This window comes from Amblyomma maculatum, chromosome 1, assembly GCF_055883805.1.
Source record: "Amblyomma maculatum isolate TAMU_Amacu chromosome 1, ASM5588380v1, whole genome shotgun sequence".
Taxonomy (NCBI): Eukaryota; Metazoa; Arthropoda; class Arachnida; order Ixodida; family Ixodidae; genus Amblyomma; species Amblyomma maculatum.
The window spans coordinates 56130220-56157702 of record NC_139344.1 but is presented as its reverse complement, the minus strand read 5'-3'; the positions used below and the strand labels follow the sequence as shown (position 1 = coordinate 56157702).

The window sequence follows — 27483 nt, the reverse complement described above, 5'->3', positions numbered from 1 at the left end:
ACCCGCACGGATAGCAGCTGCAGCTCTGAAGTCCTGTACACCACTCCCACACATCCACCTCCCCTATCTCTCGATAAAGTTTTCCTGCCACAAGATCAGGGTACAGATTACAGACTTGTTAGAAGAATTTCATGCATTGCACGACTTTCACTTAAGTGAAATTCAGTTTGCTCATTGAAATGAGTATGTTGTGGTTTATGTTGCTGAAGCCAAACCAAATATCAAGCTTTAAAAAGGTTCCTAGTAACGTCTGTTTTACAAAGCCAAAATTTCCACGCACCGTTTACTTAGCACTTTTGATTAGGGTGCCTTGATGCCTTTCGCCTCCGCTTTCAGGGTGAGGACACCCTTTGCACCACCCAGAGCCCACTCTTTGCCCTCCCGGCAGCATGTTTGGTCCCACTCGACAGTTGCATGCAGCGGGCGGCGGGAGCTCTCCGCAGTTGTGTGGCGACTGAAATAATGTGAACTCGAAAAAGACCATTTTTTTATTTGCTCGTGGCAGTAATGTTCTCGCAGTCTAAAGAGTGATCTTTAAATGAGGCAGCGGTTGTAGTTGGCTTGGCAAATTCCGTAAAAACATGCTGCATTTGTTGCTCGAGCACGATGACTTTTCACAACGCTGCGATCATATTTCTCCAATGTTCTAACAGCGCGGAGGGTAATCTAGCCTACAAATGTAACTATCTTTGTGCAGTTTAAAGCCTCTTTTCCACTGTTCATTCAGATCCCTTCCCTGTATCTTCTTATAGTGTGGTATCTGAGGTATCTTAAACGCAGCAAATGCAATTTTTTCTTCCCAGCCATCCTTTCTGCGGTGTGGACAGCTGAGGACAAATCTGAGTCCATCATATTTTCTCCAGTTCTAGTCGCCTGCTCGAAACAATATCTTGCAGACGGTTGGGTTTCCTCCAAATGGGGACGTTTGGTCGTGAACTGGCGGTATGATGGTTTGTGGGATTATAGTTGCTACGTTGCCTTTTCTGGGATAAATTTAAATAAAGCGTTAATTTTGTAAATAGCCTGGAATATACGACCCCGACAGAATGCGGATGGAGTTGATTATTTGAGAGAAAAAAAAAAGCTAGTTTTCAAAAGGAAACACATTACTAGTTTTGTCCTCTCTTCATTTGCGTTTTTGCACTTTCCCTCTAAAAGGGGACCAGACTTGATTTCTGTCCAGTTAATGTAAACATATCTAGTGATGAAGAAAACCACTGAAGGGCGACCGTGTTATCAAGAAACCTGACAAAACAAGCCTCTGATTACTACACTTTCTGAATACTGTTGCCTCGGCAACTTACTGCAACTATCAGAAGGAAGCAGGAGAACTTGCCGCCTATGCTTGTGCGGAACCGTCTGCTCTCGCTCTATAATCATCGGACAAGGCAAATGTGTGTGGGATGGATGAAAAACCAAGTTATAATCATAAAGCGCACAGAAAGAGAGTATTCAGGAAGGCAACAGACAAGCTTTCATCACTGCTGAAGTCATCTAGATGAGCAAGAAAAATAGAGGAAGCCCAAGATTTCAGTGCAGACACATATACGTGATGAATTTTGCTCATGTCAGTGGCCTGTGACACCAAAAAAAAGAAGCCTTCGCCATCTCTTTTATACTGAAATGGATAAGGGGATAAGTTTTGCCAACTGACATCATTAGAATAAACTTAGGTTGGGTGAAAACATCAAAGGGGGGATGGGTAGCCCGAGTGCCTTTGTGAACTCCCAAAATGCAGTGACGAGAGCTTCAGATACACTCTTCATAGCTAAAGCCCCTATTTAATGCGGTCATTTTACCGGGTAATGCCTTCTTCGTCAGGTTACTGAAAAAAACCTTGGTAATTTTAGGTGTTGCCTAGCAGGTTAAATCCTCGCCTCCCCTTGGAGCCATCATTTCAGCTAAAAGCGCTAGTTCACAAAGGGCCGGTTAACATGATGAAAATATGATGAACAAAGAGGTGGAAAGCGACAAATTCGTGGGAACGTCTTTACCAACAATTTCCCACCCCGCTTGTGGCATAGCTTGAAAGCTGCGAGAGCATGACAGGTTTTCGAGCCTATTCATCAGTCGCACAGACAGCAAAGCGCAAAAAAAAAGCGACAAAGGACGAGGCGAGGAGAGGACAAGCGCTTGTCCTGTTTTTTGTTGTTTTTTTTTCACTTTGCTGTCTGTGTGACGATGATCCATCTCGCCCGAACATTTTCCCTTCTGAACTACTCATCAGGACATGTGGTAGCTCGGAACGAAGTGTTTCGTTTGTGTAGGTGTGCTAGAAGGCAGAAAAAACGAAACATCAGCTGAAATTACATTGCACCTAGCCACAGATGACCATCACACACATTTCATAAATAAAAGACAAAATACTACTATTCTGATATTCCAACATGCATGCTATACACAGGACCTCCAGAACTTTCCTGTCACTATCTCAAACTAGTCTGAAGCCTAGAAAGAGCTCCTGTCGCTATCTTAAAAGGTTCTCAAAACAGCTCTCTTACGTACTGCTTTTCTTACTTTACAAAAACACGCAGGTGAGCAAACTATGACAGGGTATGCTACGCATATCGGAATATAAGGACTGTTCTCAAGGCAAAGAGTCTCTGGGCAAATGACCAACAAAATATGACAATCTAACGCAACTAACTTCATTTCACAGCAGCAACATTCACTGATACCATCCTGCCTTGGTAGATCAAATTTTCAAAAATTCGCACTAAAGCGGTAGTTTTATCATTGAAACTGCCCGCCTCGCCATTGCGCTCAGTGCTTCCAAATGGACGAGTGGGACCCGCCATGCCGCTGGAGAGAGCAGTCTCTTCACCCTGAAAGCAGAGGCGAAAGGCATTGAGGCACCCTACTTTTGATTAAATGCAGCAGTTTTTAACTTTGGCATTCATAATTATTATTATAAACTGATTGAGTTATGTATGCTAGTAATATGCAGCTTCTCTGGCATAAGTGCAAGACTGCAATGATTTTCAATCCATCGCTTGCCCTCTTGCTGAAATTCTTGTCGTTTGGTCCTTCTCCAGATTGGAATGTTATCTCAGGTTCAAAGCCTTGCATGTGTCTTGGTGCTAGAAACATGCATGTTCTTCAAAAGACACAGCATTACTATCGCTGCTTACTGTACATATACCTCTGCTGTACTCAAAGCTAAGATGCAGCTTTGGAATTAGTGTTCACAGCATCACTGCTGAAAATCATTGCATGTCTACCAAAACAATGCATTCTTACCTGGAAGAAAGGTTTTAGTGATTTCTCAAGATGCTCGCTAAACTGAAAGCTGCAATGGCATTTTGGATACAATGGCATTTCAGTGGGATATTTTGTAAAAGTTTCTGCCAATGAGGAGTTTATTCGAGCAATATTTCATTGCATTGAAGCATATGTGTGAAGAAGTATAACCGCAAGTCTGCACTCTGATGCTCTAGCTACAGCCTAGCTGTAGCCAGGGTTAATGTAAAATGCTATCATTCAAGCAGACAGCTTTGCTGCTTGCTGGGACTCTACATACACTCACAAACTGCTTCATGACACATGCAAAGCCATGCCTATGTAAAAAAAAACGATCTCCTCTTGTATAATAGTCTGGGATGCTAGAATACAAGAGGAAATAGTCGAGCTTGGCCACAAACTCAATCTGCAACCTTTCCTTGCATATTACTGGCTTGCCAGGTACAAATATTTGCCCTGTAATGTCCCTTGATATGCATATTAATAAGCGAATAGATTTTTACGTCTCAAGAATTAATACAAGACACACATCCATTACACTTTTTAATATATTCCTGCACGAAAAGTACCAGTCCCAGCTTCCAGATATGCCGAAAGTATACTGAAAGATTACTCAGTGTTGCAGCCATGTCTTTTGGCAAAATGAGCGAAAATTTTGACAGGCATATGGTTGGATCAGCAGATAACTTCACAGTTTTAAATGTGGCACCTGATTTACTGTTTGTACTTGAGTATGTGCATTCAGTTTTATTATTTTTAGACAGTCATTAATTAGCCTCTTTTGCTGACTCTGTAGCAATACTGCTTTTGTCACTAAACTTATCAGTTTCTTCTGAATTGCCTGGACATTATACGGTTAATTCAAATTTGAGTACTCTGCATGAATACCAAAAATAAAATCTTCAAAGGCGGGGACACAGCTTTATTCCTCGTCACATCCTCGGCCAAAAGAGGAAGCAGCTTTCAATGAAAATGCACACTCTCAATCTTTGCAATGAGCACTGAACAGTCTGCGATAAATCAATAACTCCCAATATCGTGGGTACCCCTCAAAATGCCACATGCCTTTGGGATTGCCAAAAAGGAGGAAAATATTGGAATTCAGGAGGGGAATGTCGGGTGGAGACCCTCGTCTGGCACCTCGTTAGCTGCTGCAGTTGTCCTACTTCAGCCCACGAGGATTGCAGAGATGCCAGTCAGTAATCAGTCTCCCATCTGTCTATGAATCATAACCAGGCACTAGCAGGGAGTAGTGTTCCTTCCTCCTACCAGAACAATATTCTGGCAAACTTTTTCTCAATACTGCAACCACTAGTGCACCAGGCACGAACAAAAATCATATGCACACCACATTTATGGCTCCACACGTAACCAGTCTTCTGCAGTGAACCTTTCTTTCTCACGTATGGTTTGGTTTGTGGGGTTTAACGTTTCAAAGCGACTCAAGACTATGAGAGATGCCATAGTGTTGGGCTCTGGAAATTTTGACCACTTGGGGAGGTTCTTTAACATACATTGACATCGCAAAGCACACGGGCGCCTTGCTTTTCGCCTCCATTGAAAAGCGGCTGCCACGGCCGGGATTCGATCCCACATCCTTGGACACAGAGGTCAAGCACCCTAACCACTGCACCACCACGGTGGGGCCTTTCCTATATATGGAATAGTCTGCAGCATAAAAAAATTTTGGCAAAATCGACAGTTCTGTCCCTACCTCTCAATCTGTGCAGCTGACTCAAGCCACAACCACAAAGTGAAAGATGGAATAAAGTATACAGAGTGAACAATGGAACTACATCCAGATTAAACAATAGGGCACAGACCTTTGTCTGAACATGTAACAAACTTTCTCTGTTGTAGTAACCAACTGCAGTTGCTTTTGTAAATGTATATTCAGGAGTCTGACAAAATTTTGCCTAGTTAGATATTGCAGTGGAAGAATCTAGTTTGCACTTCCTAACTGGCAGGAATGCAATCAAGTCCCTTGATAAGCTTTGAAAAATGCATCAAGCCCATCAAAGGACTTAAGGCTGTCCAAGGTCCATGTTATGACTTCCTTGCAACCAGATTTTGACAGCTGAATTTTAGGGCCTGCATACATCATTATGCTTTTAGAACAACACAGCCTTATGAGTACCTTGCTACAGTTAGTGCACAACATCATGTCACCACAAATAATGCTAACAGCCATGTATCGTGGGTGTACAACAACTGCTTGAAGCAAAGCACTGGTGAAAGCTGAACTAATTTTCTAGTTCACATACATAAATCAGTTGTTAACTGTGAAAATACAGAGCATGCATGAACATGCTTTAGCCAATAAATGACATAGGAGTACACTAAGGAAGCAACAATAAAGCAATGTGTATGCAATAAGGGCACCTGACAACAAATCAGGAAGAAACAGCTACACACAAAATTTATTTTTCACACATCGTGGGCCCCTCTAAATCAATGTCACTGGAACCTGGCTGGGAACCCGAACTGCTCACAGCCACTGACGTAGAAGCTATCTCTTCCACAACGACTTTGGAGGTCAGGTTGAGTGCCCGAGCCTTTGCCCGAGACCTCCAGACTTTCAGAGTGAAGTCATCACTTGCTGTCACAAGCATCTCGGGGTCTTTTGGATTGAAAGCCACAGCATTCACAACATCTTCATGGGGAAGCTTGGCCAGGCATACACCATAGTGCCTGTCCCACAAGTAGCCCTTTTTATCTTCAGCACCACTAGCCACATACTTTTCACTCACATCCAGGAAGATGAAAAAGCACTCATCATTGGGTGTATACGCACGATGGGAACGTAACAGGTTTCCTACTTCTTTCATTGTGGTTAAGTCTATGACATGAATGTCAATTTCCTGTGCAATAGGAGGCGGTGACAGAGCATTTTCAATAACATAGTTTTGTGGCCAGGGCCTACTGTTGATGTAGAGATATCTATGGTCAGGTGACAGCCCCATGCCAATAATGTGTCCATGCATATCCACAAGGTGGTCAACATCATCAAATGCTTGCTCAAGTGGGTCAGGTGGTTCGAGTCTTGCTTCCTCCTGTTGGGCAAGACGCTGAAGCAATGAAGGAGGCTCTTTTTCTGGCTCTGCAAATCTGAAAGGCTTGATGCGCTTGAAGCCCACCTGATGTGGGGCGTATGTCAGTGATCCAGTGGTGAAAATAAGCAATTTTTCGCGTGGGTCCAAAGGGTCATCAACATCTGCACTGTCTTCATCTGTGTCGTCGTCCTCAAGTGATGAGCTCAGTTCAGACACTGGCGTACCATAAACTTGAGGCTGCTCACAGTTGGCAACGAGAATTGTACGCACTGAGCTGGCATTCTTATTGAAGAACTTGAACAACCTCTTCACAATGGGTTTCTTTTCAGATTCACTTTCCTGCCAGGCCTTGTTCAGCCACACAGCTGAGCAAGACAACATCTGTCCAAGGAAATGCAGTTTCCCAGAGAGTAGATAATGGTCTGTGTACCAGGTTCCAAAAATATCATATGGCTTGTTGAGAACTCTGCACTGTAGGACAAACTCTTCTTGCAGATTGAACACGGCGATCTCCCCGGACGCTGTGTTAGATCCAAAGTGTACACCAGACACGAGCAGCAGCGTGTCGGATTCATTGAACTGCGAAAACTGAGTGTAGTTCCAGCATAGGTCGCGCATGTTCCTTGTGTAAGCTACCCTTGCCGGATGGGCAGCGTTCCACAGCTTCACGTGGCCGTCCTTGGAACAACTGGCGAACCGCGTCCCATCGTGCGAAAAGCTCACGTGAAGGACTTGATGGTCATGATCGCTGAGTACTTCAGCCTCCACAACGGGCGCTTCGAAGTAGAAACGACGGTACTCCGACTTCCACCGAGCACCCCCAAGAACAGGAATGCTCGGCTCTACTTTCCAATCCTCCTGAAACTTTTTCCGCCACAGCAGGTCATCATCAGACGCCAGCGACCACGATGAACACACGCAGCCGCAACGGCAGATGTCCTTCGCCGACAGATGAGACAAGACGCGCAGGAGCAACGGGTATGGTAGTGAATCCCACATGTCAAGCCTTCAGCAGGAAACTTGTAGAGCTCTTTTCACCGTGTCCTTACCCTGCGCAACACAAAGAAGTGAGAGAATACACAGCGCTCGATTCTGCTCTTAGCTGGTTGAAAACAGCCACAGTTTGAAGCCCGACTGCCAGTGTCAGAACAAAAGCGTCGCGATTGTGATGCAAATTGCCTTGAAAGCGACCAAAGTCCGATTTTTACTGAATATGCAAAGTACTTCTGCCACCAGCCATTAATACACGTCCGAAGGCGAACGGATGCGCCTCCTCATCACGCAGTTGGCTTACGAAAACATCTCGTCGAGGTGAAGGTCGCAACTTACATGTATGGATCGTCTCTTCAGCTCTTCTTACGTCTTCACTACTCAGTGGTTCGTGGAACTTCGATGAGATACATAAGAAAACAGCTGCAGAACTGGACAATCACTCGTCTCCCCATGCTTCGGATGCCTCGACGTTCGAAGCGTCTACGGTGTCCAACATTCTCTTGCACGCACCTCGCACATCCGCGAGCGCCGCGAGACGGCGTCAACGGCGTCTCCTTCGTTTACTCGTTCGCTACGCAGTCGTTCTATTTTTGGAGAACTGTGTTGTTTTCCGGTGAACCGCAGGTAAGCATTTTGATATTGCATATGCAAACCTGCCCGTGTTGTGCAGTTGTGTTGCCACTCGGTAATGACAGTTCTATCTGCCGTCTACCTTTGTCAACTTTTTACTCCCTATGCTCTGTGTCTAAAACGAAGACAACGAAGCTTCAAAAGGGCTGCATGCGTGTGACCACGGTGCTCGAAGCACGTGTGTAATATTTGCGTGAAACCATGTGTAACACAAGTTTATTTGGAGCCTGTTCGACTGTAATTTTGCTTGGTCTGCAGGCTTGTTAGTTTCGAGCATTTATTTGGAGCCTGTTCGCGCTACTGCTTAATACGAGTGCAGTGTAATTTTGTTTGTCTGCAGACTTGTTGGTATCGACCAAGCCTTGAACATCAGTTTGCCAGGCCGTCACTTGCGACTGAGTTTCGAATTTCTCAAATAAGGAGCCATTGCAAAAGTGACGCTTCGAGCAACAATTAATGTGATGTAAAGTGCTAGATGCGAGAAGTGGTGTGAACAGGTTATGACGGATTTCTTTCCTTTTTCTGGTTTGGTGGTCGCAGCATGGCATTGAGATATCAACTGCAACTTGTAAGCCGACTTCGGAACATTGTGCCAGCGTGCAGCGCTGTTGGGACAATGCGCTGTCAGCGCCCGCACCAGTTGGCACTACTTCAAGCAGGAAAGCAACCATTTCTTATCAGCTGTTGCCAATATGCTAAAGGAGCGAACCGACCGAAGCACTCGGGTATGGCCAAATTGCGCTCTGCCAGCTTGTATGCATTAGCACGCGAGTCTGTGCTCGAAAAAGTAGAGTAACGGACTTTTAAATTTTAAGAAAGCAGTATTCGTAACTTGTCAGAACGCCCGAGCTTTTTATGTTAACTACCTCTTCAATATTGGTTTCTCAACACTGGCAGTAGCAAGCCTCACGCCTACCTCTCTCTCTTTGGTCCCTTTTACTCTCCCTCACACTTGCTGCCATGGGCATAACTTGTCATCTTCGTTTTCATCCTGACCACATATTAGGCCCTGATCTGAATTGCTAGGCTTGTTTGAATTTTTTCTTGTTTGATGTGACCATGGTTTTGCACCCTCATGCCTTTGCAGAGATAACAGAAAGCCTCGGCTGACACTTGTGCTTCGTATTGGGCACGAGCGCCACCACTGGAGTGAATGGCGCTAGCGTTGACCTAAGGGAGCAAGTGGGATCACGTGACTCCTTTTACTGTGCGGAAGCAGACGCTCGATATAGTCACGTTTATTTCTGTAGTTTGGGTTCATGTAGAGTGCCAGCCTTCCACTTTTTGATCTTGCATCAATCATTACTGAGGCTGCTAAAGTTTATTTAACCTATTGCTACGGTCCGTTACTGCTCTGTACCCGAACGACGTAGGTGAAAAAACCCGGCGCAAGCTCCCATTGCTACCCGAAACATAAGCCCGCAGAACCTTCCTTAATCAAAATTTGAATGGGCAAATCAGCGAGTAATCATTTTTATGATGTGCGCAGCAGATATTTGAGAGAGGGATTTTTCGTCCATAGAGTTGGCATTAAAAGTTCGGTGAGCGGCAGAAGAAATGGCGCACATATTTTAATTTGTGCTTATCACTTGTGGAGCTAACAATATTATTGTTGGAAGGATGAAAAAGATGCTGTCTTCTTCATGAAGCAGTACCATCCCAAAGAATTGAGGGATCGTGCGAAGGCCAGAAGGTCTCAAATTATTCTAAATGAACGTGTTGATACGGAAGTTTCACTGAAGAGAACTAGAAGATTCTGCCGCCTTGGACAGCGGTGTGCATGGTGAGTTGTCTCAGGCAGCGTCTCCAGTACTGTAGTAATTTCAAATGACAGTCCGTGAATAAACGAAAGATAGAGCATTGCATACATGCTGTATACATGCTGTATACATGCTGTATGCATTGCATACATGCTGATCGAGATATGCTTAAAAAAAATCTACTGTGTGTGGGGAAAACAAATATCCGCTCTAACTAAGAGTGCCAGTGGCGGTAGTCAGTGCGCAAGAATTCACTGCGTGGAATGCACATCTTCACACTTGCTAAAAAATTAATCCGTGTCATCTCCACAGTTTGCTCTACTACGTTCAAGGTAGCAGGCGAAAGGTGCGGCTGCCGTCGGTGCTATGCTAAGGTGCTCATCATTTGTTAGGTTCCTGACAGTCCTCTGCTCTTGCAGAGGAATCCCATTACCTGTGCACTGACTGCTTACATCTGACTGGATGTGTGGTAGCTTCAGTTGTTGTTTCTTTGTCCTTTCTTTTTTTCATAACAGCAGAAATGCTGCAGCCGGTGCGCGTCGTTGTAGCAGTAAAGCTTGCCAACTTCGATAACTCTGGTTCGGTGAAGTGCTTTATTGCCGAATGAATGGGTCTCATACCTCAAAATAAGCTTATAAAGGCCCAGACCGAGGTGTATATTAAATAAATAAATTAACGTTATGCTAGCGCACAACTCAACTGCCTAGGAAAGCATCCTACGGCAGCAGTTCAGCATGCGTTATTCCACTTCGTTATTCCACTTCCTAGAGGTGGCGCCACGGTATGTCGTCGCGCCCAATATGCACACATCATGCAGTGGTTTTGGAGCGTGCAAGCTATACGTTCATGTTTTTGGTGCGGGTAAGGTGCAGTTGCAGGTGTTTTGGCATTGTATTTAGTCATGATACCTGCATCTCTGTTAAGTTTCTGCTGTAAATTGTAAAATGCAGTTTATTAGCTGTCCCAGTAAAACAAACAAACAGTTAGAACCTACTGGAATCTCAATAGGTTCCAACTGGACACAGTGGGTTCCAGTTGGAATTTTCTTTTCAAATGGGCAGTCTGGACTCTCCAATGGGTTCCAGCTGGAATCCATATTCCATCTGGAACCCATTGGAAAATCCATTTGAAGTCACATTTCAAATGGATAGTCCAGTAGGTTCCATTTGGAGTTCTCATTTCAGTGTGTTCCAGTTGATAGGTCAATTGGATCTAGAAGCTACTTGTGCAGTATATAGAGTGCCATTTGTATATTACTTAATCAGTTCATGTATAGTGAACTAGAATAATCTAGTGGCGTGAACAGAGGCACGCGCCAACGGAACGGCTGAAGCAAAGCAGCTCACCTCCCGCAAGGGGTGCTGCGGCGCTTTTTACTAGCCCCGAAATGCTGCTCTGTGATGCTGAAGGCAGTCGGAACGTACGCGACATGCTCACGCAGCCTGCTTGCGGACTCTGCCTGCGTACGCAGCCTGTGGACGTGGTCTGCGGACAGAAATCTGATCATAGCGAGGTAATGCTTTAACATTAACAAACCGTCTCTTGTGTGCTGTCGGTATGATTTTAGTGCTGTGTAGTCCGCACTGAGTGGCACGATGTCGAAGAGGAAGATGGACTCTCAGTGCTTTGCGCCGGGCTGTCGGAGCAGTTACCCGGGCTCTCCTAAGGCGTCTCTGTTTGCCGCTCCTAGAGACGATGACCCCAGGAAAAGGTGGGAGCGCAATCTTCATAGGGAGTACAAACTACTGACAGAATCTTCAGCGGTCTGCGAGCGCCACTTTGAGCCCGAATGCATATTTTGGGACTACGTGCACAAGATAAACAGCTCCAAAGTGCGACTTCCTCGTGGAAAACCTTCTCTAGCACCTGGTTTGGTGCATATACACTCCTGCCTGACTGCCCCTTTTACCTTTCTGTCCAAAGCAACGTCATGCACATGTTGCAAGTAAGACTTGCCGGAAATTGGGTTGGGAATATTTTCAATCCTGGGTAAAAGTGAATCAAATGCGTTTCAGAGGCTGCTGAGCCGTTTCAGAAAAAAAATCCGTATACGTACATGAGCGTAGGTGCACGGACAGATGAATCGTATAGTTCACCATATGTGCAGTTATAGTGAATTAGAATATTGTCCGCAGGTAAACAAATTTAGCCTGAGAGGTGCATGATAATAACTAACATCCAGCAACAAATCAAGAATTTTGTACCACCCCTTCACGGTATCAGACAACACAGAACGACGCAATTTTTCACCACTGCTAAACTGCTCAGAAAGCCAAGGTAAGAAAAAAAATGCTTACATAATTACACTGAAGCTAGTTAGAGCCAGCAACATGCAGGATTATTTACTGAAGAAGCATAAATGCACCACAATGGGGCAACGAGAAAGAGAAACATCACAGGTGTATGAAGCAGCAGCAATGCCGCCGCTAGAAGAAGTTGCAGTGGCGCCATCTCGTGGTTTCTACGCCAAGGAGCACGCCTGCACCTCTCCGTTCGCGCCACTAGGACAATATTCTAGTTCACTATAAGTTCATGTTCCAAATGAATCCTCAGTTGGACGAATCTGCCATCTAGTAAGCTCAATTTGTCAAACCCATTGCATCCAATGGGTCTTACCGAGTCCAATTGGTCTAACTCATTGCATTCAATGGGTCTTACTAGCAAAGTCTAGTTGGTCTGTCCAACTGCACTGAGTGTATCCATGGGAACATTTGCCTATTTGACAAAGAAAGCAAACACAATATTCTATTTACAATAACTATCAGCAGCTCAACTTGTTAAACTAAATTCATCATCTTCACTTTCAGTGCAAAATTAAATGAAATAACTACACCCTAATGGTAAGAGTCACTGACCCCAGCATGAGGGTAGGATGAGTAGTATATATAAGCAGGAACAGAAGTGTGTTTGCTGAGTGTATGTAATGATTTCATGTTGTGTTACTGTGAGACTGTATATTGTTTCTTGTGTGAGCTGCATATATACTTGCCTGTACTCCTTGATTTCCATCAAGCATGTAATTGTCAGTTTCCATATGCCTAGTAAATATGCAAATTGTCAGTCAGTCTTCCTTTTATACCAATTGGTATGTTCCATTGGACCCATTTTATGCATTGAGTGTGGCCTATTGGATCCCATTGGTACATCCTGTTGGACCTATTGCATGCAATTGGTGTGACCCATTGGATCCCACTGTGTGCAGTTGGCCTCACCCATTGGCTGCAATGGGTTAAGTGTCCAAAAGCACCATTAGTTTTAATTGGAAAATCAAATGGTTCCAGTTGGAAATTTCCAATTGGTTCCAATGGTCTTTTTTGACTGGGGTGTGCTTTGTTGTAAAAAAATGGTATGAGTGATTGCAGTGAATGGCATTGTTAACAACCGTATTCATGCAGATGAAACTTTCCCATCAGTGGTCAGTGGAAAAATATACCTCTCATGGCTACTGCTTTGTTTCCTTCCATTACTAAACATGTCAGAAATACAATTTTGCTGAAGCATATCAATTTCTTGTTTAATAAAATGTGCAGAAACTTCATTACATTCCGCAGCATTACTGCTCTTTTTGTTAGTTCTAACCTACAAATAATAAGGCATGCTACTTTTTAAACTATTCATTGCTAAGAAAACATGTAGAAGTTCATTTTTACTTTTGACTGTTTGGTTTATGGATTCAGATGTTGCTTCGCTGATGGACACAGATGGCTTTAACTCCTTCCAGGTTTTTAATTTAATCATGCATTGCTTCCCACCAGCACTGTACTCGAGTTTGTCCCTGACTCTAGTGAACTAGAATATATTATAGTGGCATGCTTCCGTGCAGGTGGCCCATTTTTGCATGGATGCCACGAGATGGTGTGAGCCACTGCAAATTTTTCTACTGTAATGATGTGGTGGTCTATGGTCTCTGGGGCTTTTCTGTGCACAATAATTGCACATTTTGAAGTAATGAGTACTGCTGTCTGAACGCTTCCACGTTTTACGTGCGATTAATCATTTCTTTCACACTTCTAGTAGTAAACATGCCAGTAAATAATTTGGAGCCTGAAAAAGTGCTATGCATTTTCAGTCGCCTGGCTGGGAGTAGAAAAAGTGCATACGTGTTTTCACTTCATTGTGAATTGGCCATCTAATTACACTCTACCGAGGAAGTACAAGTTGTCCATCAACATGAGCACGCAATGCATGGCTGATTTTGTGAAACCTGCATTGTTTAATGTCGGCATCAAAGAAAAAAGAAAGCAAATGTTGTCGATACACAGTTTGTAAACGCGTTTAACAGCACGGGCGTTGATATCAGCTGGGTTCCATAGCCGTGAACTTGAAACAGGTTGATTCGGTGTGACCCACAAGACATTAAATATTGCTTCCTGCACATTCTATGTATTATGGTTATCGATGCAGGCAGGCTATCATCCAAAAGATGGGACAGCAGTTAAATTTAGTATTTGGTCGCACTTGGGGAGCCTCAGGTTAGAATGAAACATCAAACTAATATTTCAAATAAATCAACAGCTTTCTCAGGATTTTCACATTAGATTTCTGATCGTTCCATACTTTTTTCATATATATATCCAGCCGAGTGTAAATGCAGTGCGCAACACTGATAGGCTACTGCTTGCACAAGAAATCGGAGAAGGAAAAAGACGGTTGAACTATTGTATCCACAGTTTCTTCAGTGCCCAACCAAACCTTGGATGTACACCTTGGCAGTAAATAATTCTTCTAACGCAGCAATACACACCTTTTTCGTGCCATATCTCTATATAGTATTTACTCCAGTTTGACAGAATGTTGAAAATATTATAAATCTTTGAGACTCTCCAACTCGATTCGGCACCATTTATGGGAAAGAGCTGGTATGGTCTGTAGAGTTTCAAAGGACCGTTATCGTCCTCAAGCACAGCTTATGTCCTAGTGCTTCTGCATTATCCTCGCATCTTGCTGGACCGTATCCTGCTTTTTTGGCACACTGTCTCCTTCGGCACTTATGGACTTGCAGAAGCAGTTCTCTTTGTTCTTGCCTCTGTCTCAGTGTAGCTGAGGAAATGCATGCTTGGCAGCCTGGAAGCAGTTTTGGCACCACGTCCAGAACAAGCAACTGCTTCTCTCGCATAATCGGCGCTTCACTGTTTTTCATAATAACATAATAAGTGAGGCTCAAAGTGACGCTTATGCACCACCAAAAGAAAAGTTGAGCAGTTTGACGCTGTCAATCATGGATATCGAGCATTAGTTGACCTTGGTTATAACAAAAATGCATGCATCTTCATTATAACCAATGTAACATGTTCTGTGTATCCGAAGTTAACCTGGTATGCATGCATCTAACCGAGGTTGCGTGTTCATTATTTTCGAGATCACATGGTATACTGCATGCATCTTTGCTATAACTGAGGTTGCATGTTTGTTAAATTTGTTATCACGTGGAATGCATATATCTTCGTTGTAGCCGGGGTTGCTTGTTGGGTTTATTTGAAATCACGTGGCATGCATGCATCTTCGTTCGTATAACACTTATGCGTCGCTTCTAAGGGTATGACGCGATAGCGCATAGGCTACCACCCGACATATAAAGCCTCACTTTAACCAAGCCGTACGAACATGCCTGCGTAACCTAGGAGTGGCATGTCTGACTCGGCATCCAAGAGCACTGGAAAGTTGAGTCTTATTTTACTTTTCCACCTGAAATGAGCAACCCAAGATGGCAGCTCCTAACTTTCTGATATCATCTGGTCTTGTGAAGTCTCACAAACAATCCAAGAGCCCGGATGTGCCAGCTGCCTGGTACCACCTGCCAGACCCATGCTCGTGATTTTCCGCTCACAACACCGACGCTGGATTTTCTTAGCAATGGGACCCTTAATCATCATCATCATCATCAGCCTGATTATACCCACTGCAGGGCAAAGGCCTCTCCCATATTTCTCCACTTAACCCGGTTCTGTGCTAGCTGCATCCACTTGACCCCTGCTAACTTCTTAAGCTCATCCGCCCACCTAACTTTCTGCCGCCCCCTGCTACGCTTTCCTTCCCTTGGAATCCAGTTTGTTACCCTCAGTGACCATCGGTTATCCTCTCTTCACACTACATGTCCTGCCCATGTCCATTTCTTCTTCCTAATTTCCACTAGAATGTCGGTAACTTGAGTTATTTCTCTGACCCACTCTGCACGCTTTCTATCTCTTAATGTTACCCCTACCATTTTTCGTTCCATAGCCCTCTGGGTTGTCCTCAACTTAAGTAGAACTCTCATGGTTAGCCTCCACGTTTCAGCCCCATAGGTGAGTACAGGCAAGATGCAATTGTTGTATACTTTCCTCTTGAGCGATACCGGTAAGCTACTAGTCATAATCTGCGAGTGCTTGCCAAATGCGCTCCATCCCAATCGTATTCTTCTTGTTATTTCCTTTTCGTGGTCCGGATCTGCGGTTACTACCTGTCCTAAGTAGACATATTCGCCTACTACTTCCAGTATTTCGTAACCTAATGTAAACTGCTGTTCCTTCCCGAGGCTGTTGAACATTACCTTAGTCTTCTGCATATTGGTTTTCAAGCCTACCTTTCTACTTTTCCTGTCTAGGTCATCAATCATTATTTGCAGTTCATCCCCCGAGTTGCTTAGCAAGGCAATGTCATCAGCAAATCGCAGATTACTGAGGTATTCTCCATCTACCCTTATCCCTAACTGCTCCCATTCCAAGTCTCTGAATACTTCCTCTAAACAAGCTGTGACCCTTAATGCTGCTGCATTAAAACTACAACCCAGCTAAACACAGTAGAGGCAGCCTGACAACTGTCTCTCCAGAGTTCCTGTGCACGCAGCGATAGCCAGGCGGCCGCACTGCACTAGTATGAAAGAGACAGGCAGCGCCTCTAGCAGTTTTCCAAAGTGTAAGTGCTGCCAGAAACCTATGTGCGCCTTCCCAGTCATGCCACTATAACATATTCTAGTTCACTATATCCCTGACTGACTTTAAGAAGGACAACATGCATGCTGCATTTACTGTGAACATATTTCAGCTAGCATTTTTTATTTTTATTTTCAGGGTGTTGAAAAGATGATGCTTTGTCATATTGTTGCTGCAGAGCGCGTAAAGCACCTCTGCTCAGCTGGAAATAGCTTTCAACAAATCTCATCTTAAAGTATTTAAGTTCTTTTTACTGGTATTGTTTTCGGTGTGTATGTGCTTGTGTATTCCACATAGATCGCGATGCTTCACATGGCATCTGGGTGCCATATTCACCGAAACTTCAGTGTGAAAACATACAGTTTAAGTACACATGTCGTTGATTCATATTGGTGTCACAAGCTAGCCTTCAACTTTATTAGAACGTGTGTGCTGCATGCAATGAGAATTAATTTGATGCCACCTGCAACACTGTGCAAAAAGGGGTTCTGTCACAATTTTGATACAAATGTCTGGAAAGCTGAATTCCGTGTGAATGTTGGCCAGTGATGTGTATATATAGATGAATGACATGCAGTATAGGATTGTCTGAAGTAGTGGTGTCCTCAGTCACGGATAGGTTGGATGCATCTAGTGGTGCGTTGTATATGCTTGGCTTGCTATGTGCATCATACGGCTGCTTGATGACGTCATCTTGTTTTTCTTTTATCGCTGAGATTTTTATGACCGTCTTGTGAGCATGAACAAATGCTGCCACCAGATTTTCTTGTAATGGGACAAGCAATGCTTTCACATTCAAAATCACCAGGGCGTTAAAAAAAAAAGGAGCCAATTTATGCTGACAAATGCAAAAGAGTTGTCTAGGCCAATTATGGCCTGGAAAACTTAGACATAAGATGCGAAGTGGCCCTACCAAACTGAAAATTTAGTTTCTCCCCTGTTTTTTTAATAGCTCTCTTTTGATTTACAGCAAAGGAAAACAAGCCAAAAATTGCCTTGAGTGATGATGAACTTGAGGAGGTGGTTCGTATTCATACCTTTCGGTCAGAAATGCAGAAAGTGGTGCAGCGATTGCAGGAGAGCTTCATCAAGCACCTCTCATTGAACTCAGCTGCAGGTGAGCTGCCTGCACATTCTCCTTATGCTACATAAGCTACATGAGCACACTTTTCCATTCTGTATCCAGAGCTCTTGAGCTGTCCTAACTGTGAAACTTTGGTTTGAAGTTCAATTTCAACTCTCTGCAGGGTTTAGCTCATGATTGGACTTCAGACATGTGCATTTCCCATCATGACAGGCATCCTGGACTATGTCGCCCCAGTCTTATATTTTAACTTTAATCCATCCAAATGTTCATCAGTTGGCTGAAGCAGATATGGTGCTCAGCTTAAGCACAAAACATTTTGAAGGGAAAGTTTCACTACGCCACGTAAAGCCATGCTTGCTGTGCATGGCACAAGCCGCTACTGCACATGCACCATAACCATGGCAGCCAGCTGCGCTGCTCCACAGGTGTTCCACTGCTGCGCTCGCTACAGAGGGGAATGTAGCGACATCCCAGCAGATGCACGCGCCTGGACGGAGAGGAGAAGAGGGGTAGTTCTCGCATTGCGCATGCATGCGCCGCCGAGGAGAGCTGACCAAGTGGAGCAGGAAAGCGTCTGCCGGCATCGCATGCGCACGGCATGAAAGTGAATTCTGCCTAGAATGCCGGTGACCTTTGATGCGTTCAACGGAACACTGGTTGTGCTCGATGGAACGCTAAATAGCCTGCAGCCAAAGCTTTCTTTATAGATCAATTTACAATCTACAACAAAAAATATGAAAACGTGACCTTGACCTGATTAGGTGTAGATGTGCACCATTCCATGGTGTCTACCCAAAAGTATAAGGTGCCTTTCTTTCCCCGAAGCTATAACTTAAACAAATATAATGAAAAAAAAAAAGAACTGCGGATTGAAAAGGTGATGTTACAGGGGTTATTACTGCAGCACTCACAGCTTTTGCTCTGTCGTTAGGTTCAAGCCATGCTTAAACCCCTCATAGTTTTTAAATTGGACTTGAAGGTGGACACACATCGCTTACGAAGTGCATTCAGTTTGGTGACTTTCTTTCTGCATGACCTCAGATAGTGCAGACAGGGCTGCGTTATCACCAAGTCTCATACGTGTGTCAGTCAATTGCTCATGGTGTCAAAGCAACCTGAATCCCTCTGTAGTTATGTAGCAGCTGCATTTAAAAGCATTAGTGAAAATTTGGCTTCTTTTTCTAATGAGAAAAATTATATTTCCAAATTTACATCATCAGAAGGATGGTGTTTTTATTGCTGCACACAATCTTTTTTCTTGAAAATGCTGTGTGTTTAGTGAACGAAAAACAGTCTGTGAAATTGTGGCAAGATTTGTAATTTCAATCTCACAGGCACAGACAGTGTAACAGTATCACCGGTGCGTTCAGTGCCACAACTTGTTGCTTTGCTTTAGCCAGTTGGTTGGCACTTCAGGTATTTTAGGGGGTCAGTACTTAAGGGATCAAAATTAGAAAATGCAGCTCAGCGTTGACCAACTGGGCCATCTCATAGATTCTTAGTAAAATGTATTTTTGTCTATAGACAGCATGGCAACCTATAAACTTGGAAAGATGTCTGCGAATATTTTACTTTTTGAAATGCAAGGCACGTTAGAAGCTTTGTGGCTGTGTAATTAATGAGTTCCACCAATCTTAAGGAGCCACTTTTGGGTATCACTGGTCTTACATGGACAGACTGGGATCTCGTGTAGGCTGTGACTTGAATAATAGGTGTCTGTTGCATAACGTAAATAATAATGGTTTGTCAGCTGGGGTGTCTGGGGCATGTGGCAGGGGGTGCAAAAAAGCCATTACTGTCTATGTCATGGAGGCTTGCTGGTGTACAGATGCAGACAACAGGGCATGCTATTGGCTTCTAACATTTTTCACGCATTGACTAACTAAACTGCTACTTATGGTATATGGCTGCAGGTAGTGGACGTTGGTGGGCTTTCTGGTGGGCAAGCGATGCTTCATTTCAGTAGGCATGTTCTGCTTACTTATGTCCACACCTGTATATTTCCTTATATTGTTGCAGCAGAGTGTTCGTTTCATAGATTCATTTCATGCTTTCTCACTTCATGGCCTCATGTTTTGCTTGCATGCACTGGTGCCGGCAAAGATTTAAGGGGATACTAAAATTAGCTTTTTTTGGACGGCGTAGATTTAAGGTATGTAAAATAGCATTTAGTGCCGAGATAATGTAGTGATAAATTTCTTTTGTAGAAAATTGTAAAGATGGTAGTTCGGTGAGATTCAATTTTTAGTATTTCAGGCAGTGCACTGTGTTTCAGTTAACAGTGAGCAAGGCAGTGTACCAGGAGGAAGTGGTGGATTTTTCAGTGAAAACTGCTGCAGAAAATTAAGTTTGGATAGGCTGTCTTACTAGTATTAAACGTATAGACATGATCTTTTGAAGACATTGCATTATCAAAATTCCTCGTCTTGTTTGTGTTTATCTTTCGAGATCTGCTTGAGTGCCCTCCAATTGCTAGCTGCTTCTTACAATAGCTAGGCGGCTGTGACGTTTTGCAGCTGAGCATGACAACCTGCCACTGCTGATTCACACTAACATGGACAAAGCAAAACAAATGCTTGTGTGCTCAAATTTTTGGGCATATTGGTTATTTTTCCTAATACGGCATAGCTTGACATTGCTCATAGCCTTTAGTTCAGACATGCAACATAAATCATGCCAGTTTTAGAAAACTTTCAGCCATGGGCTGAATGACATTGCTTCTTTTAACGTCTCTATTAAGTTGAAGGGTTCTTGTGACTGTTGCAGTTTGAACTTCATGATCAACGGCTTGAATACTACACAAAACATTATTGCTATATGTCTTGGAGGAGAAATTAAAGAAGACTCTTTATAAAGGCAGTGTAGAGGCCATTCTGTTGTACCACCTCTCTCAGTTCATCAGTTTTGCACCTTTGTACTCATGAACTGGTGAACTGCAGTAAGGGGGTAGGTTGTCTTGTTGGAATGGTATTTATTTCCGATTCTCATCTGATTGAAGTTTAGTTTAAAGTTGCTGCAGCATGATGAGGTAAACATTTACGAAATGTTAATATTGGTAAATTTCACTTTAGTTCTCTTCCTTTTTTTGCTCTAACCAGGCACCATATATAACAGAATTAAATATGGATACTGCATTTCTGACAATCTGTGATCGAGGGGAAACCTTATGCATATCTTGCATTATCAGGCATTCATATTTTGTCAGTGCCTTTTGAGGTCTGTTTCTGCTATAAAAAGAAGGAACCGGAAGGTGAGGTTGTGTAAAAACCATAGGTAGACTTCACCTCCCACTTCTCACTCTTTTAATCTGATTAAGTGTTTGTTAAGGGTGCTACTCTGTAGGCAGTCAAGAAAGTTTCTGTGTGCTCATTTCCACTGTGACGTCCCAGTACAAAACAGGTCATGACAGCATTAACCTGATACTTTCTGCATTTCAAGGTTCTTCTCGGACTTCTCGGACTCTGCAGAAAAAATTTCACTGTGCTACTTCCTCCTAGCAGTATTTGTTCCCTACAATGCATTCTTTCTTTTTGTGTGTTTGTCTTCTTACTCTGTCTCCAAAATTTTAGCACTAAACTAATTGAGTTCTGTTTAGCTGAGAGCTCATGTTTGCTTTTTATGGCAAGATTCTATTTCTGTATTGATCTTTCTTTAAGATGCTGAGTTGTAGGCACCGGATTTGTCTAGTTGACATCAGTTTGCTGCTGTTGCAGAAAAATGGCTTCACTTTTTTGGCATACCTTGCCATAATTGCCTTTGTGTGGCTAAACCTATTAGTGGGCATCTCACACTTATATCCCGCTGCCTGGTGGGACTGACTCGGTGTTCCTTCTCACTGACTTGCAGGAAGCATTGACACCATACCAGTGCATGTCGATGGCCAGGAGTACAGCTTGGCCGAGGTAGCCCAAATAGCAAAGAAGAACCCTCAGCTTATTGTGCTGAATATGACAAGCTTCCCTGATGTAAGTTCTCACACGAGGTTTGCTGAAGGGGGCAGTGTAAAACAGGCAGCCATCTGCTTCGATGTTTCTCTCCCTTTTCTTCTAGCTCATTTCTTTATTTCTAAATAAGCAGTCATTGTGTTCATAGCTGATTGTATCAAAAATTGGCTGCACCTGTTGGTTAAGCACGTTACTTCGCTTTTTGTATCATATTGGATACTAAATGTAAAATATTGTAGTGATGAAAGCAGTATGCCATTACTATTGCCTGGCTATACCAGATGAGCTACCACCTTGCTCAGAAATTTCATTTAACTACAGTGTCTCAAACAGTCAGGATAAAGACGAAGACAAAGGAAGAAACAATGTTGCAGAATGCCTTGCTGATTGCTGAGATGAAAAAAAAAATCTTGAATGCGCTATTTTCCTTTCCTTAAAAAACTAACAAGTGACCAAAGTATGTTATTTGTGGTTGAAGTAAAAAAATCTCTCCTCATATTGTCATAACCGGCCATAATAATACCCTCAAAACAGGGATTTATAAATTTAATTTGGCTCTAAAAAATGAACTAAACAGGCTGAAGCAACGTGCTGTGGTAAAACTTTGTATTCCACCCCTGACCACATCTGTGTGAAGTGTGGTTGATATTATAAATGATTAATTTTCACCAAGACTAGATTATTGTATTTTGTGCAAGTCGCAAGAGACCTTGTGAGAAATTGGGGCCAGATCCAGCAACGGTTCCGTTCGGGAACTGGTTCCTTTCGCCACTCCTAATTGGTTGCTGCGTCACGTCCGGCGTGACCCCTAAAACTTCCAGAGGCGGCTCCGCGTTTTTCGCCTACGTCACGGGGCGGGGCCACCACTCTGAAAGGAACCGCTTTGCCGGCCGGCGCAGGAACCACGACGAGTCGGTCTGCTTCGAGAGGGAACTGCTCTGCGCTCGCTGTGGCGCCTCATGGTCATAGTCAAGCGGCGGCGCGCGCCGCAGCTGCTTGAGCACGGCCGTGGTATCTTACTTTTTGGTTTTGCTGTTTTAGTTAACTGACGCAGTAAAAAAAACACACACAAAACTACACTTTCTACATGTCTGAGGAGGTTTTGCGGCAACACTAAGACTGTGTGCCGATCGCGCGCGAAGGAAAGTGAGGACGAAGGGGTATGCCGGGCTGCCGCCAGAAGCGAAGGTGCTCTACGCACTTCGATCGGTACTTTGCGATCGGGAGCTCTCGGGTCAGCAGCAATGCGACCATTTGAATCCGACAGTCGTGGAGACAAATAATTCGCGTCTGTAAGTGTGCGAGCTGAGGTTTGCACCCTTCTACATCAGCGGAAGGGGAGCAGACGGTGGCTGACTGGATCGAGTGCGGTCGGATTCCCTGTGTCATCGGCTGTGTCCTACATTGACAGCTATATTCTCGGAAAGTTCGCGCACACTCATGACGCTTGAGCTGCCGATAAGGCTACGGACGCTGCCCCGCTACATAAGCAGGCGCGGAGGCGCCGGTGCGGTGCCAGTATCAAGCAGCTCGTTCGTATTCGCAATGGCGGCAGCAACTCCTCGGTCATAGAGCTAGCGGGATTCGGACTGCATACTACGGGTGTTGTAGACCTCGTTCTTAGGACTATTGCCATCCTGTGCGAAAGACAGAACTTATAAAAACTTCACAGCGAGTGAGAAAGCAGACGACGACACCGCGCATGTGACACCATCTAGCGGCGAAAAAGGTACTCATGAGCCAAGAAAATTGCTCGGCAGTTGTTAACAGGAAGTTTCCAAGAATATTTCAGTCTGTTATTTACTAGTTTGCATTAAGTTATTAGATTTATTTTGTGCTTAACACCACTTCGGTACAAGTATTTGGTACCAGAAAAAGCCACATGCTCGTGGTGGACACGCCTACGACCTGGCGCCATCTATGATTGGCCGCTGTCTTTCCCGTCCTCCCCGCGAGGTGGCGCCCGCTGTCTTGCTGACGTCAAATTGACGTTATCTTGAAAGAGAATGGTTCCCGAAAGGAACCTCCGTTGGATACGGCCCTTGGTCCCATGAATAATGTGAGCATTGGGAAGGAACGCTAAGGGGCTTAAGTTATCACCTCTAGTTCACAAAATTTAATAATTGACAAACAGACTGAAGTTACAATTTTGCCAGAATTTTTGAAATGTTGAGCTTGCAAAAAATAAGCCATTCACATTATGTTGTTAAAGGCCTAACATTTCTAACGTGCTTATTACACATGCTGTTGATCCTGGATATCCTCAGTCATTGATTATACAAACTATCCCTTTGAAAATCTCATGAAAAGCTATAGCACTGTTCACATCTATCAAATTCGCATTCTCCAGAGCATTCTATGTTGACGCATTACCCTCCTGCAAGTGGTTCTTTTTCTAAATGCAGTTTTTGCATGCGGAGCCAGGTTGGCTGGCCTTGGACACTTGCTGGCACTGCTGTAAAACTGCATGACAAAGGTGGATGTGGGTTGGGCTTGAGGGTAGCCTTTGGTCCTGCGCCTCGCCCCCTTTTCTCAGTGAAAAATGCAGCATTCACTGTATGCCTTATCATGCACTGAAGCGAAACAGATTGAAGCCTAGCAGCAGCCCTGGCCTGGCATGCTTTGCTCATTTTGTTGCCAAAGGTGTTCCAAAACCCAACTCTATCTTATCCTTTGACGGTCGAATATTAAAAAAAAAAAAAAAACACCCAGTGTCGAATTTCTTTAACGCTATGCGTTTAGCGCAGTACCCGTACGGCAAAAACAGTCAAAGGGTTGAAGAGACTGTGAAATGCTATTTACCATAAGTAGCAAATGCGCACTAATACTTGGTACTCCGTCAGTCCTCTCTGCAACGCATAAGTGTTTAAGCTAGCTTCAATAGCACTGAATATATTGGCAATAAAAAAATGATAATCCACCCCTCCCTCTCAACTTGATGCGAGTCAGCATGCTAGAAAAAATTATGTCACCGCAATTGGTTGTGAGTAGTCGCCAGATGTACGTTTTGAATATATGTCCCTCCACTACCAAACCTCCACTTGGAGGTTTGATCCAAATACTTGCAAGCACCATCTTTATGGACTTGTTGCTTTAGAGTACTGTATTTTTGTAAATATTGTTTCTGAGTTCCTTAATTAATTGAAGATTTTTCTGTTCATGTACTGTGTGCTGGTGACAGTTTTAGGGGGAATGCAGAGGTTGTTTTTAATCACAATTCACCAATGTCTATGGTGCTGCTAATGGTGGGTCAAAAACTAGTGGGACATTTAAGCTCCATGACACCGTTCCTATTCTGCTGGCTTCCCTTGCGAATTCTCGTTCGTGCACATGCACTTTGTAGTTTGCCTAATTACTAATCTTTTAATTTGTGCCTGCATTGTCCCTCACATGCTCATTAGCATGCAGGGATAAGCACCACAGTGTACAGAAGACCACCCGCAAATGAAAATTTCTCTGAGACAGCAATAGGCAGTTCAAAACCTGTTTGTATTTTGGCTTTTCTTAGCATCAGTGGATACCAGTGCAGTGTTGCTTTGTGTTGTCTCCGGTTTCATGCCAGCAGCCGTGTCACCGGCATACCACAAAGTTAGTTGATTTGCTTGTGCACAGCAGCTGCCTCGTCATTAACAGGTGATGAAGCTGTTGTGCACAACACTTGACATTTTTGGATTGCGACACAAGGCTGGTGGATTCTGCATTTTAACCACCTGTCCGTGCCATGTAGGGGATGTGGGCATATTGCAATTGTAAGAAACTAAGCTGACCTCCACAATGTTTTTGTCACAACTCCAAGTGGCTGCCCTGAGGAGTTTACCTTGTTAGCTACTTGGTATCTCCAGCTCTAATGTCTTCTTGCTTTGGGCATAAGTTCCTCGCTGTGAGCATGCCTCACATTGTAGCCATTAATTCATTTGCATGGTATGCTGAAGGGAGTAGTTGAAAAGGAATAAGGATGGATGAAGAAGGGCAGAAGACCTTTTTTATGTTCCCCCTTCTTCATTGTTCTTTAGTGCTTGTGATGTTCGCAAGGCATTTGCATGCTGCAGCTTGGTTAGCTATTCACCTAGAAATTGTGAGAACTTGTGAAGATTGGATTTTTGAAAAGCCCACAGGATGGTTACCGCAATGTAACACTAGATTCAGCGGCTGCTGGGCAGGTACTTTCATTTCACAATATGTTGTGGTGAACAATTTGAGAGCGACATTCATATGTGTATAGTTATGAGCTCTCTGTTTTCTACTGTTACTACCATGAAGGGAAAAGCGGGCACCCAGAAGCCAAGAGCATATTGCACCCATGCTATAAGTGACGTGTTTCATGCAGCAATGCGCTATGCATCGACTGGCTGGCAGCACACCGCTTGCTAGGTGTTTTTGTACCTAACCTGCTTCTCATCAAAGGTGAAGCTGCGGCAGACTGCTTTTGGAACTAACCAGTGCTAACTATAAAAGCTCTAGCTGTTACAACTTACAAGTACTCCATACATAGAATAATTGCGGATTAAAATTAAGGTACAGTTTATTTCCAGGAAGCCTTTGGCAGCAAAGTGCATGAAGTACACCTGGCATGTGCTGCCAATAGGCTTTGGTTAGGTTCACTTCACTGTATGACAGTGATGTGACATGACTGCACTATGCTGAATGTCATTCCCAAGTACGCCTCACATTCTCTCATCATGTGGCTTTGCATTGCTAGCTCTGCCAGCAGGTGATGCCAAAGGTTATGCAGGTGCACGTGTGACAGTGATTGAAGAGCACTGTTAGGAGGAGCACCGCTTGCATTGGCACAGTGGTGCATCAATATATTTAATCAGTAGTGAAATTGTAGTTTGATATCAAGTATGTTTGCCTATACTTTTGCACAGAGTTTTCGAGGAGATAATGCGTGTGTTCAATATAGGCAATAATTCAAAATATCTCAGTCTGATATATCTTTAGTAGGATACAATTTAAAGAAACAGCAGTTGCTAGCCGTGGGCACTCTTATGCGGCATGTGTATTAAGCCACTGAATAATAAACAGAATCAGTTTTTAATATTTGACGATATCAAACAAACCAGAGGCATCGAAAATTTTAATTTGCTCTGACCGTTGGCTTTTTATTTGAGTAACCAGAAATGCCCTAACAACGGATTACTTTCTGTCAAGGAGGAATTGTGTGTTAGTTACTGCAGTCTTGAGTTGTATCCGACTATAGGCTTGGCTATACTTATACCTCCTAACTGTGCATTACTCGGCTCTCGCCATACCATTCGCATTGCACAAATACCCTATTGCACAAATAATTGCCTATTCCTACAATAGAAACCCTCGGAGTGACTCCCTCCGCAACCAGTTTTCGGCTGTGTCGACTATTGCTTCTAGTGTCCAGGCACAAAATGCATGTAACGAATACTTAACAGCTGTAGGTGTAATACTTGCATCAGGTGCTAAAAGGCAGACCTACTGTTGCAAACCAGCTAGTTGGCAACACTAATCTCTCTTGGTGTGCTGAACACGTGTTAATATCCACATTAATGCCCTTCAGTATACAGAGTTCTCTCGAAATATATGTACAGAGACGAAAATAACAAGTTCTTACTTTTGAACAGGCCATCAAGCCAGCCATTCAAGCCATCCAGGCATCTGGCTTGAACATTTCAACCCAACAGGATGGAACATCTGTGTTCTGTCATCTTCCTAAGTGAGTTTGTATGCTGTGTTTGAGCTTTTGGATAATATGCTTTTGAGTATTCATACAAGGCCATTGTCAGTATGTGAAATCCATGTAGATAAGATGCAACTTTGCTGAACTACAATAGACTCTTGGACAAACTGGATTAAGACGCATTCTCAGCTTCAGTGAACAGTGCAAAAACATTT

At 43.7% G+C, this 27483-nt stretch overlaps 2 protein-coding genes across 5 annotated transcripts in view; one reads left to right on the top strand and one right to left on the bottom strand.

The window, feature by feature from the left end:
- Window positions 1-5633: 5633 nt before the first annotated feature.
- Window positions 5634-7761, bottom strand: Fbw5 (F-box and WD repeat domain containing 5). The gene is made up of 2 exons (XM_084588168.1): window positions 7623-7761; window positions 5634-7343 (listed from the first exon to the last, which is right to left on the bottom strand). The coding sequence occupies exon 2, from the start codon at window positions 7290-7292 to the stop codon at window positions 5661-5663; it is 1632 nt and encodes a 543-aa protein (XP_084444294.1). The 5' UTR covers window positions 7293-7343; window positions 7623-7761; the 3' UTR covers window positions 5634-5660.
- A 17-nt stretch (window positions 7762-7778) lies between these two features.
- The window catches only part of mRRF1 (mitochondrial ribosome recycling factor 1), a 57894-nt gene continuing 38189 nt past the window's right edge, over window positions 7779-27483 (top strand). For 2 of the 4 annotated variants that reach the window (XM_084588175.1, XM_084588173.1), the window contains exons 1-5: window positions 7779-7910; window positions 8457-8641; window positions 17558-17704; window positions 21521-21639; window positions 27213-27304. In XM_084588175.1, the coding sequence (XP_084444301.1) occupies window positions 8458-8641; window positions 17558-17704; window positions 21521-21639; window positions 27213-27304 (542 nt within the window). In that variant the 5' untranslated portion in view covers window positions 7779-7910; window position 8457. Of the gene's footprint in view, window positions 7911-7934; window positions 7972-8456; window positions 8642-17557; window positions 17705-21520; window positions 21640-27212; window positions 27305-27483 lie in introns of those variants that run through there. The other 2 variants (XM_084588174.1, XM_084588176.1) reach the window with 2 other exon arrangements.

Excerpts from the sequence above, each read along its gene's own strand:
- Fbw5 (XM_084588168.1), bottom strand. The coding sequence starts at position 7,292 with ATGTGGGATTCACTACCATACCCGTTGCTCCTGCGCGTCTTGTCTCAT.